This window comes from Harmonia axyridis, chromosome 2, assembly GCF_914767665.1.
Source record: "Harmonia axyridis chromosome 2, icHarAxyr1.1, whole genome shotgun sequence".
Lineage (NCBI taxonomy): Eukaryota > Metazoa > Arthropoda > Insecta > Coleoptera > Coccinellidae > Harmonia > Harmonia axyridis.
In genome coordinates this window covers 18,056,518-18,068,652 of record NC_059502.1, presented here as the reverse complement: position 1 = coordinate 18,068,652, position 12,135 = coordinate 18,056,518, and the positions used below count along the sequence as shown (strand labels likewise).

Sequence of the window (12,135 nt, the reverse complement as noted above, 5' to 3'; positions counted from 1 at the left end):
CCAACGGTACGAAAAAAATGGCCATGATTTTAGGCGGTGTTAACGGCACAACCCCATGTCAATAGTACATAACATGGGGTGGAACCAATAATCTAGGTACATAAGGACAATCACTCTGATTGGACGAAAGAAAAAAAGATAGACGCTTAGAAAAATTTGGTAGAAGGAGGGTGACGATTATTCAACGATAAAAACAACAGTTTTCAATTCGGTAGGCAGTTGAAGTTAGAGTTGGAAAGTTAGAGTAAGGGTTCAAGTGGAACATCGGGTTCGGTCAATACCTCCTAGAAAACAAGGCCACGGTACTCGACCCGAAAATCTTGTGACGTCAACCATCCCAGGTCATTTTAATATTAGGGCTCGGGTTTAGGGATGCTTCTTATATCCCAGTCGACACAACTGAACCGTGATATTCACTTGTTTTGTTAGTTTTTCAACACTTGTTAGCAAGGTTATTCAACCTGTTGTGAAATTTGTGTGAATAATTAGTGTTCAGTGATATTGGACAGTACTTTTAAGTACTACCTGTGTTGAGAAAATGCCTTATATGTGTTGTGTTCCTGGGTGCAGGGGAAATTACAAAAATGGACCGAAAGTGCACGCTTTTAAGTTCCCTACGGATACATACTTGCTTGAAAAGTGGTTAGCGACCATTCCTAGGCAAAATTTAAAACCCACTATACATACCAAAGTATGTGAGAAGCATTTCGCAGAGGAGAATTTAATTAAATCCACTTCAGCGACGGATTAAGAAGCGGTCATACAATAACGGTAACTCTGAAAATCCCTAGACTCAAACCAGATGCTGTTCCAACTTTGTTTCCTAATTGTCCTAAATATCTATCGAAAAATATCAAGTTTAGAAAAACTCGTGATGAAAAATTAGAAAGAACCGAACTAAAGTATTTGGAAAAGGCTATAGCGGAAAGTAGAGTAGAATTTGAAAATTATCGAAAGTTGAATTCACATGTAGATTTTGAAACTTTTCTGAAATAAAAGATAAGCGAAGACATTTGATACTCAATAATCACTTGTGATAATAGTCATCCAGTGAACATTCACAAAGATATTGAGTCAATTTTTCTCCAAGAAAATTCAGTACGTGATTTTGTAGATATAATCTTGATATAATGCTTAGAATTTCAGCTTATCTAGTGATTACTCCTACTGGCAAGGACTTTTCGAATCATTTTTGTGGATAGTGTCATTTTCATCTAAGTTCATCATTTGAATATAATTCAAATGAATCATTTGTTTCCCAATTATATCATTATAATCCCTTATGGAAGATATCAATATTATCGAATTTTCGTTATTTCAATACTTTCGAATTCCACTTTCGAGATATTTCAATGTTTTCATACATATACATATACATAGGTATCATATTGATTATCCAGTTTTATTGATAATAAATTGGTTTTTTCTCTGAAACTTGGTTTTTTCCATAATAAAAACGAATGGGATGCGATGAAAGGCTCAGTTGACGACTGGCATCCTCTTTAAACAAAAAGCCTTCCAAATATTATTCATATAATTGTGAAACGAGTCACAAGCCGAACGACCACAGTTCAGTCGACTATGCCCTGGGTATGCTTACGTCACAAGAGAGCACCCAGGCCTTGTAGTCTAGGAGGTATTGGTTCGGTTCGGAAGTTGGGATCAAGAGGGCAATTCGGCCCTGAGTGCAAGTTCGATCTTAAGTTGAATAAAGTTCAAGTCGGTTTGCGGGAACGGTTTTAGGAAAGGTACAAATAGGGAATTTGTTGAAAGGTTTATTTGAACAGTGATTGTGATATCCAGGGTAAGGATATTTAATTTAATCTTATATATATTGTTTGATGATTTTTCTCCTTATAAAAGATTTACCAAAATAGTCCAAGATTGTCGAAGGTTATAATTTTTTTCTTATTTACTCTTAAGGTGTTTGCCATAGGCTAGTAATGTGCAAATTTTATTGATTGTATTTTTTTCATTAATTATTTCAATCCATTATTAAACTTTGTTATTCAAAAATACTTGGTCTCATTCAGTGAAACACCTCCTCGAAAAAGATCAAATATAAGACTTATCCTAGTGCAGTAGTGCATAAGCCGGACACACGAAAGATTCTTTCATAAAAGGGAAATTGTGTTAATTTCAAAATAACTATTCTGGCCGGAACTTTAGAAAGCCGCTCTTCTAATAAGTTCCTTTTTTAAACATTAACACCCAACTACAGGCCAGTTTATTACAACTGACACTTTTTCAGAATTAATTCGACAATAAACGTTATACAGGGAACAACCAATAATATATATCCCAACAATAATTATTATTATCATTCAACTATTCCATGCCTTAAATTCGTTCACTTCAATTCCAAGCTGTCGTTTACAAAACTATAAATAAAATAAAACTTCAAAATTTAATATAGAATCGTATTATATGTGAAGTTTGAAAAAACCCTTATCAACCAGATTTATTCATTATTCCATTATAGTACTTAATTGCTGATAGTTTATGTAATTATTCAACTCGTTAATAAAATTTATTTTATATCAATTTCAATGTACCCCTATATCTGCTAGCTTTCAGCTATTATGTATTATTTTTATTCTCCCTCCAGGGTGTCAATTCTTAACGGCAATCATGGAAATATAATATAATACTAGCAAACCCGGCGAACTCCGTTTCGCCACCAGATGGCTTCGTTTTATGTAACATTTCGTTTGGTGATTAAAAGACGAAGAAGATGTTATTTCGACGAAGATCCTTCAGTGTGAAGTTAAGTGATTTCTTATGTGCCATTGTGCACTCATCCCAAACAATGAGCTTGCATTGCATCAACAATTTTCCCATTGCACTGGATCGGGAAATATTGCATGTTGGAGTATCAATTGTGTTTAAATTGAGTGGCAACTTAAGCGCAGAATGTGCAGTACGACCGCCATCTAGAAGAGTCGCCGCAATTCCAGATGATGCTAACGCCAAAGCTATGTCACATCTTGATCGAATAGTGGCCAAAATCAATGAAATGACAAATGTTTTCCCTGTTCCTCCAGGTGCGTCCAGGAAGAATAGACCACCAGTATTATTATCCACCGCTTGCGTATACTTGTTTGTGCTGTTCATTCAGTAACGGCACATTATTTCGAACGAATTCCTGCAATGTATCAACATTGTATTGCAGCTCTCGATTTAATTCTTGGTTGAATGCATCGTGCATCGATCGATTTGGCGCAATCATTCCTACTTCAATCAGTAGCTTGTTTGCAATAGTCAAGCATTGGTTCTCAATCAGAATCAATCCTTCATTGTAGATTTCATCGGTTATTTGGATGTCAGGATTATTCGTTTGAATGCGCAAGCGATGCAAGATATCTTCACATATGTCGTCTTTGTATTTGTTCCATAACTGAATTGGTTGTGAAGGAAAACATGTAGCGATGATAATTGCGAACAGCGTTCGTCTTTGGTACGCATTTGATGAAACAACTGAATCCGCAAGTGTTAAATCCCAATGAGAATCGTTCTCCAGCAAACCCAATAGTTGACATGCTTCTCGATATGTTAGGCATTGTTGGCCATTCACAGTTTTCAAATGCGCAAATGATTTTGGTCCACGTAGATTTACCAACAGCAGTCGCAAATAAACCAAGGTTTATAGCAAAGAAAATTCGGGAAAAATTTCAACAGAAAAGCGGGAAAATCATTTTTCACATACAGTGCCATCTCTGATACATAGCATGTACTACAAACCAATATTTTAAGTAGATGGCGCCAGTGCGTGATACATTATTTGACAGCTACTCATGTATGTGAAAAATGATTTTCCCGCTTTTCTGTGGAAAATTTTCCTGAATTTTCTTCGCTATAAACCTCACGGAGCCCGAGACCTTTCCAACGAATGCAAAACCGTGGAAATCGGTTCGTGCGTTCTGGAGTTATAGCGTTAGGAAGGAAAACCCGACTTATTTTTATATGTATAGTAGATTTCAGCAGAGCATGCCTCCAACCTGGTGAATTGTAAATATTTAATTGAGAAGAATGGAAAACAACAATACTTTGCCCAAAGATAGCTGGGAATGGCAATTCCAAATTTAAATGTTTGTCGTTTTTTTACCAACAATAATTCACTTTCAGAAATCAAGGTGTTCTTTTATGAAGAAAACACACATTTGTTATCTTCTTTGAAAAAAATTTCTAGAAAATGTTGCATCATATTTGTACTTCTGAATGATTGAATAATGTTTATCTAATTTCTTAAAACAATTGTAATCTATGGTCCTCAGTTCGCACTGTTTTCTCCGCCTATCTAGGCGGAGTGAAAGGTTGAGCAACGGTGTATCCGGTTAATGTTAATATTTACCGAACCTAGAACATTATTAGTATTCTGTGCCTAGAACAGTGCAGACGGTACGGTGCGAATGGTGTGATTTTTCAAACGGTTAGGGAGCTTACAGAAACCGAACGCAGTAATTATGTTTTTATGTACAGGCTGGGCAAATGAGCGAGGTAAGCGGCTATATCTCAGGATCCACTCATCGTAGAGACTTGCGGTAAAAATTTTTACCTCTAGAGTGTACAAGAAAACACACTGGAAATTGTTTTGAAGTTCATACCTCTGCCGTTAGGGAGCATAATAGCTATCGTCGAGTAGAAAAATGAATTTTACTCGAAAATGTTTCATATGAAATTGAAGAAACAAAATCATCACTGTAATCCTTTGAAAATTCTCTATCTTTTTGTATTGTCACTTTCAATTTTACGACATCAAATAAGGGTAGGGGAAAGAGAGAAATCTGCTTGATTGAAATGTCTGTAACTTCAGTTTGGCTCTACATTTTTGAGCAAATTATATCTCGTCTAAGAGATAATATCTTGTTGATTGAGGACAAAATATACTCGTGATGAATTTGTATTTGCTGCTTTCGACAGGGGGCGCTAAGTCAGAAGTTCATTGGTAAAAATAGTGGTAAAAATTTTCACCGCAAGTCTCTACGATGAGTGGATCCTGAGATATAGCCACTTACCTCGCTTATTTGCCCACCCTGTACAGTTATATCTTACCTTTATCGGTAGAAGATTATTTGGAGCTTTTTTTAAAAAATCCTCTTTATTTTCCTGGAAAATACGTTCGATTTCTTGGGTCTGAAGTCCACACATTTTGTCGTTTTAGGAAGGCCAGCAGTTAGTGTTTCAAAATATCAGTATTTCTCAATTTGTAGCATCGTTCGTATCATACTGTATATTGCCCACAAAGTGGATTGCTTCTTTTGTCTGATTTGTTCTCCAAAATATGCTAAAAGCACACTTTCGGAACTGATATTCTTCACCTTTTTACTTCGCACCACTTCCTATATAATTCAATAGCTTTTAGGATTTAGCTATGCTTACTTTTTCTGGCACCAAGACGTGTGCTGCTACCTCAGAAGCTTGTATTTATAGCGGGATACAGCCCATCAATTCTTCATCGGAGGAAATTTTTCTCAATTTATTAATATTCGGGAAACTAATATCCATCCGACTTTATCTGACATTTATTTATATTGGTGACAGTTGTTTACAACTAAGATGTCTAAAAAACAGGTGTATGAACTGATTAGCTTTTGTTTTGCCAATTTTGAGAATATTAGTTAAGCTTCGTTATGTCAACTGTAGGTAGCGCTATCAACAAATTAAGATACTTGTTATTTATTATTTACGAGGTTTGTGCCATTATGTACCTATATGTATATCTTTCATTATAGTTATGATCTATGGAAGCAATTCTTGTAATTGAAATACCAATAAACTCTCTCTATTACAAATATTTGAATTCATTGCAGTAAACGGTTCGTGTTTTGTTTGACGACTCTGCACGATCATACTCGGTTACACGTCGCTTTTAATTGGTCAGTATCGGGTTTTAATTAATGTATCCAATCAAAAACAACGATAAAAGATAGAAATGACAAGTATGACATTGCGGCGCCGCCACGAACTAAAACTAATATTTTCAATTTGGTGGAATTTCATTGCATTCAAAATTTGACGAGTGCATTCACCATGTTTTTAGACATCTTATTCACAACAAAGCAATGGTAACAACAAAGGTATCTGCTTAATTATTCTGAGAAAAATGCCTATTTGGTGATTTATTGTTGAATGTAATATTTTAGGTATGTTCAGAACGAAACAAAGATTTATTATTTTTGATCGAAATATGATGGTTTAAATAAATAGTATACAAACCTCGGTAGGAAGTTTCATTCCTGTCTCGAAATCATAGCTAACCTCGAATCTTCGCGTCTCAGTTAACTAACTAATCTCTCCCAAGGTCTATAGATTACACTAAAGGTCTAAATTTATAGAGCTTGAATCTCTCCAGTCTCGATACTCGATGTCGACAACTAAATGAGTAAAAGTAAAGTTAGGTAAGTAATGAAATTCTTCCGACCTGTATGTATTTCGTTCGCGCATGCTTTATAATCACACAACATTCAACATAACCTCAGTCTGTTGGCGAGTTCTGTTGTGTCAATTTTCGAAATTAGTATCTTTGGCATTTCGTTATACCTAGTGTTTTTAGATGAACTTCTCCTTGATCTCGAGCTTCAACTTGAATATCGAAAATGTTTCCTGATACAAGTTCTAGTTCTAGTTCTTCCTCGTCTGATGAAGAACAAGAAATGTGTTTGAGAAGGCCGAAAATCTACAGAAGGAGGGAACAACATTTTTCATCGTTGGACGATATAGAATTCTTCGATCGATTTCGTTTAACAAAAAGAAGTGTCCTGTGTCTGTTGCAACAAATTGCATCCTCATTATCATTTCCAAGCAATAGGTAAGAAATTTTTCTGACTCATTACAGTCTATTGAATAATATCAATGCTGATTTTTTTAGAGGTGGATGTATAGAACCAATGCAACAGCTTCTTCTGACATTGAGGTTTTACGCCACTGGAAATATGTTGATAACGGCAGGAGATTTCATTGGAGTTTCGAAAGCGTCTGCTTCAAGGATAGTCCAAAGAGTTTCTCAATCCATTGCTTTACTTCGTCCAAAATATATTGAGATGTGCGAAGGCGACATTGAAATGCAGGCGGAAGCTGAAAAGTTTTACAAAATTGCTAGATTTCCTAAAACGATTGGTGCGATAGGTTGCACACTCATCAAAATCAAATCTCCAGGTGGTGACGATACGGAAACATTTAGATGTCGGAAGGATTTTTTTGCTATGAAGGTGCAAACAGTATCAGATTCGGAGCTGAGAATAAGAGATATTGTAGCAAGATGGCCTGGATCAGCTCATAATCAAACTGTTTTCGACAATAGTAATTTAAAAAGGAAATTTCAGAGTGGTAAATTTGGACCTTATCTATTAGTTGGTGATAGTAGTTACACCCTTGAACCATATCTGATGACGAAATTAGTGGACGCTAGAACTGATTCCGAAAAGCTATACAATGAATCTATAATCAAAACGAGAAATGTTGTAGAAAGAAAGAATGGGGTATGGAAACATCGTTTTCCAATACTTTCATCTGGAATAAGGGTCAAGCTAGAAACCACTTTGGCAATTATAGTTGCCATTGGTGTCCTGCATAATGTTGCTTTAGATATGAGCGACATTTTTCCAGAAGAATGGTCAAGCGAGATCCAAGAGGAAGAAGAATCATTGTGTCAACATATTTCGAGCTCTGCTAGTCAAGCAAGACAATTAATTATTAACGAACATTTTGACGATATACAGGGTGTTTCCTAAACATGCGGCAAAAATTCAGGGGGTTGTTCCTTGGACTATTTTAAGCATGTTTTGTCCTTGGATGATTTTTGAAAAACCTCTTTGTTTCGAAGATACAGGGCGAACAACATTTTTCATATTTTTAAAATTAATAATAGTTTAAATAAAAATGCGTACCGCACTGTGTTTACTAAGTAGGTACAATTTATTTTTAAATTTGTTTAACAACATTCCAATTACTAAACCCCTTAGATTATTTCCTGTGGGGCCATCTAAAATCATAAGTTTATACCACTCCAGTAGAAAATGTGGAAGACTTGCGAAATCGGATCATTGCTGTGTGTAACTTAATAAGAAATGATCCTGGTGTTTTTGAAAGGGTTCGGCAGTCAATGAGGAGAAGATTGGATGCTTGTATGCTGGCTAGAGGTGGTCATTTTCAACAGTTTTTGTAGGTTGAGTTGAATTTTCATGTAATTTTTCATAATAAAATGTTATTATCTGAAATTTTGTTTCCCCTATATCTTCGAAACAAATAGGTTTTTCAAAAATCATCAAAGGACAAAATATTCTTAGAATAGTCCAAGGAACAACCCCCTGAATTTTTGCCGCATGTTTAGGAAACACCCTGTATAATAAGATGGATTGTTTTATTAATTATGTTTATGTTCAAATATACCTTTAACAGATTATCAATATCTACTTTCTTTGAATTAATTATATTCTTATTCCATATGTTTCCTAGTTCCCCGCACTAAATATACTGCTCCACAAAAGTTGAGGAACTTCTAAAATTTTGTGACTGTTTCAAAAGTCGCCGTTACTTGTCCAACAAATGTTCATTTATGAGAAATAAAATGTCTATTATCTTATATCTGAATGGTTTTTTGCTCCTTGTTTGATATTATCAGTTTCAGTCATTTTCTTGTCGTTTGCGTTTCTAAGAATTTTGGATCTGTTCTTTTACAGTCTTATAATCAACTTTGATTGAAGATTTGTTTTGCAATAATGCCTAGATCTAGATGTAAGCTTAGTGCGGATGAAGCCAATAGGCCTATGGTATGATCAAGGCGGGACTTATCAGAGAGATGTTGCGAATTTCTTAAAAATTAGTGTCACCTCGTTCGCCAGTACTCAATCCCATTGAACACGCTTGGGATCAGCTACAAAGAGCTTCAGATTCTCACCTCTCCTTAGAAGGCTTTTACCGCAACTCTGAAGAGAAATGGATCAACTACTTCAACAATCTGATCGAAAGTATGCAAAGGCGTTGTCAAGATGAGGTTAATTTTCGAGGAGGCCATACTCTTTACTCAAGGTTTATAGATTTAGAGTAATCTACAGACCTTGCTCTTTACTGAACTTTTTTCAATTTTTTGAGTGAACTGATTTAGTATGTTTGGTTTTCAATGATTAACCTGAATTGAATATTCTGAAAAATCAGATTGCGTTTCCTGTTGAAATCACACAGGATAATCAGGTTGTTCATTCTCCACCATTTTTTAATTCATTAGGAGAAGTGATACCAGTAGAAGAAAGAAAAAGAAAAGTGATCATATTATAATTCAACGGAATTGAAGAAGCCAGTATAGCAAGAACCTGAGAATACAGGTTCGGAACCCAGTGTCACTTTCAAAGGAGGAATACGTACTAAGAAGGAAAGGGAAAGAAAGTTTTAGAAAGAGAAGACAAGATGATGCAGGAGGAACATGAGGCTAAATTACAATTACAATAATTAAATAAAAAGCTCAATATACAATTAATTCTCGCTTGAATAATAAATTATTCTAATATGTTTTTTGAATTGTATGTCACAGTCCAAAATGAACTGTTCTATAAAAGTTTAGGAAGTTCAGAAATTTCGATACTGTTTCAAAAGTTTCCAGTTTTTTTCAGCAATTTTTAAATATGAATTGAATTATGTAACTAATTATAGATCTATTAAATAAAGTTTACTCACTACTAGGTTTCTTAAGAAATAAACAATCTATGTTCTGGAAATGAGATGAATATATTTTCCTCTATTTCAACTGCAATATATATCATAGATAATCTTGGTTTGTTATTACTCTTTGCTTTATGCAGAATGAGACAAAATAGGAAAAATGAGGAAAAAATCTGAATTTATCGAATATTTATTTTTGATCAATTATAGTTATTCCACAACTGAATCCAAATTCAATAGTCCGTATTACCACCTCTTCTTTCAATCAACTGCCCAATACGCCTCTCAGGAAGTCATTAATGAAATTTTCAGGCATATCGTTCTATTCTTCCAGAAGGGCTAAAATCAATTCCTGAAAAGTTGAAGGTGAGTTTTGGCGAATGGATATGGCTCTCCCTGAGTAACCCCATACAGGCTCAATTGGATTTATGTCTGGTGATTTTGCTGGCCAGTTCAGTCTCTGGATATTGTTCTCTTGAAGAATGTTTTGAACACTTCGTATGCGGTGTTGTGGGGCGTTATGTTAACCATACCATGTTGGGGACATATGTAAAAATTTCGTATACTACCTGTATCTATGTTTATGACTCTATGCCCGGAATTCACTCATGATGTCTAATCATAGAATAGTAAATTGAACGAAAGGTTTCTTTTTCTTGTTTTAATTCTCAGTACTTTTTCTCGATTATAAATATGACTACAATATGTGCCTAAAATACTTTGTTTTTTCAGACTCGATTTACATTAAGAAGAAAATGTCCCTTTGACAACCTTTTTGCATATTCATTCTTTTTACAGAATATAGAAAAATCTTTTTCTAGAGAAAAATATGTCCATATGACGTCCAATCAATCAAAACTTAAAATCATTTCCGATTTGTGAAAATTCTCAGTTCGATGGAAATTTTCTCGAATAATAATTTTTCAATAATTGCTATACATTCAAAATTTCTGAAAGACGTTTATGAAGGTTCTAAATTATATGAACCAGGTATCTCAGCTCTTCCAACTGCCATTTTCTTCATTTCATCGTTTTTCTTGCTTTATGATCATTTTCACCGATTTTCCAGGAGGAGGACAAGATGGAAAACATTTATCTATAGAGTAAGTTTAGTCTCCTGTAGATGATAATAATACAAATTGTCCAATTTTCAGGAAATGGGTTTACAGTCATCCTTTTTCTATCTCACCAGGTTTTGGTTCATCATCATGAGAATATTCAAATGGACAAACTTGTACTTTGATGATTATGTTGAGGTAAATTGGAATCTATGAACAACAAAATCGCTATATCTAAGGATATTTTAATATTGATTATGATCTAAAGGAATTTTATTGATATTCATCTTTTACTTTGTGTTCGGATATTTCGTAATAATTTATCGCTGATAAAGTGTGCAGTCTATTTGCCGCAATATTTTTAATTCAACTTTTCGTACCTTTTACCAAGAGAAGAATCAGAGAAGTGTCTTTATTGTTATTTCACCTTGATATCGATATATATCTTTAGATTTTCGATTCAATTGTATTAATACATTTTGTTTACTCCTAGAAAGTATCATCACCTCCCGACATTTCTTTCAATAAAGTGTTCAGCAGATTCTGCATATTTTGCACTTTGACTTTTGTTTCCCTTTTACCAGTGACGATTATGATGATACAATATTTCTTCAAGGATGATATGCCGAACTTTTTATTATGGTATGTATGCATTTTTGAGATTTTAAACCAGAAAGAAACAATACTTTTGCTGTACCTAATTGGTCACCTAGCGCTCAAAAGCTCCTGTCTTCACATAATGATTTCTCTCATTTTTTCATTTGAAATCGCCTGTAGTCAAAATCAAAATTAAAAAAGAGATCCATTAATTCTATTGATTCCTATTATGGCAACATTTTTAGTGAATTTTTTGATTTCAAAACCTGATATGCTTCACGTGAAACATTTGTTGATAAAGAACATTTTCAGGGCTGGTGAGAACAGGTGGATGAGAACTGAGATGGGTCCAGCTGGTCAGTTACTTGAAAATGCTCCAAGATTCACCATTCCTTCGAAATGTAAAAACAGCTTATCAAGAAGAACAGCCAGTGCTGAAGTGAATATACCAGGGAGCAATAGAAGCCTTCCTGATTGTGTAAGAAACTGTAGGTCAATGATACTGTTATCTAATTTTAGAGAAAGAATAACTGCACAAACTTAAATGTAACTGTTAACTACGTCAATATATTTAATCAAAATTTCACTCTTTTAGAATTTCAATTTTACCTACTAATTTAATATACGTTTATCATGTCTGGGTATGAAATTTGATAGGTATTTTAGGCTGAAAAGAATACCTACACTACTAATTTGCTCACTTACTATTATATTGTTACAAATATAGGTACTCGACTCATTGAAAAATTTGAGATTAAATACTAGGAGGTACAAAGAAAATTTAACACCTCGATTTTCCGACTTTAAAATGAAAATGTGGAAAATC

At 34.4% G+C, this 12,135-nt stretch overlaps 2 protein-coding genes across 2 annotated transcripts; both read left to right on the top strand.

The window, feature by feature from the left end:
* The first annotated feature begins 6,018 nt into the window (after nucleotides 1–6,018).
* On the top strand, nucleotides 6,019–8,921 carry LOC123673628 (putative nuclease HARBI1). Its single transcript, XM_045608213.1, has 3 exons — nucleotides 6,019–6,808; nucleotides 6,869–7,715; nucleotides 8,343–8,921. The coding sequence occupies exons 1-3, from the start codon at nucleotides 6,597–6,599 to the stop codon at nucleotides 8,343–8,345; spliced, it is 1,062 nt and encodes a 353-aa protein (XP_045464169.1). The 5' UTR covers nucleotides 6,019–6,596; the 3' UTR covers nucleotides 8,346–8,921.
* Nucleotides 8,922–10,491: 1,570 nt separating this feature from the next.
* Nucleotides 10,492–11,895, top strand: LOC123673627. Its single transcript, XM_045608212.1, has 4 exons — nucleotides 10,492–10,757; nucleotides 10,809–10,910; nucleotides 11,206–11,354; nucleotides 11,622–11,895. Exons 1-4 carry the CDS (start codon nucleotides 10,551–10,553, stop codon nucleotides 11,851–11,853), a joined length of 690 nt encoding a protein of 229 aa, XP_045464168.1. The 5' UTR covers nucleotides 10,492–10,550; the 3' UTR covers nucleotides 11,854–11,895.
* The last annotated feature ends 240 nt before the right edge of the window (nucleotides 11,896–12,135 follow it).

Bases quoted from the DNA above. Each gene is read 5' to 3' on its own strand.
- LOC123673628 (XM_045608213.1), top strand. From the start codon at position 6,597: ATGTTTCCTGATACAAGTTCTAGTTCTAGTTCTTCCTCGTCTGATGAA. The intron at 6,809-6,868 runs GTAAGAAATTTT...TGATTTTTTTAG, and splicing joins TTATCATTTCCAAGCAATAG to AGGTGGATGTATAGAACCAA.
- LOC123673627 (XM_045608212.1), top strand. From the start codon at position 10,551: ATGGAAATTTTCTCGAATAATAATTTTTCAATAATTGCTATACATTCA. The intron at 10,758-10,808 runs GTAAGTTTAGTC...TCCAATTTTCAG, and splicing joins GGAAAACATTTATCTATAGA to GAAATGGGTTTACAGTCATC. The intron at 11,355-11,621 runs GTATGTATGCAT...GAACATTTTCAG, and splicing joins ATGCCGAACTTTTTATTATG to GGCTGGTGAGAACAGGTGGA.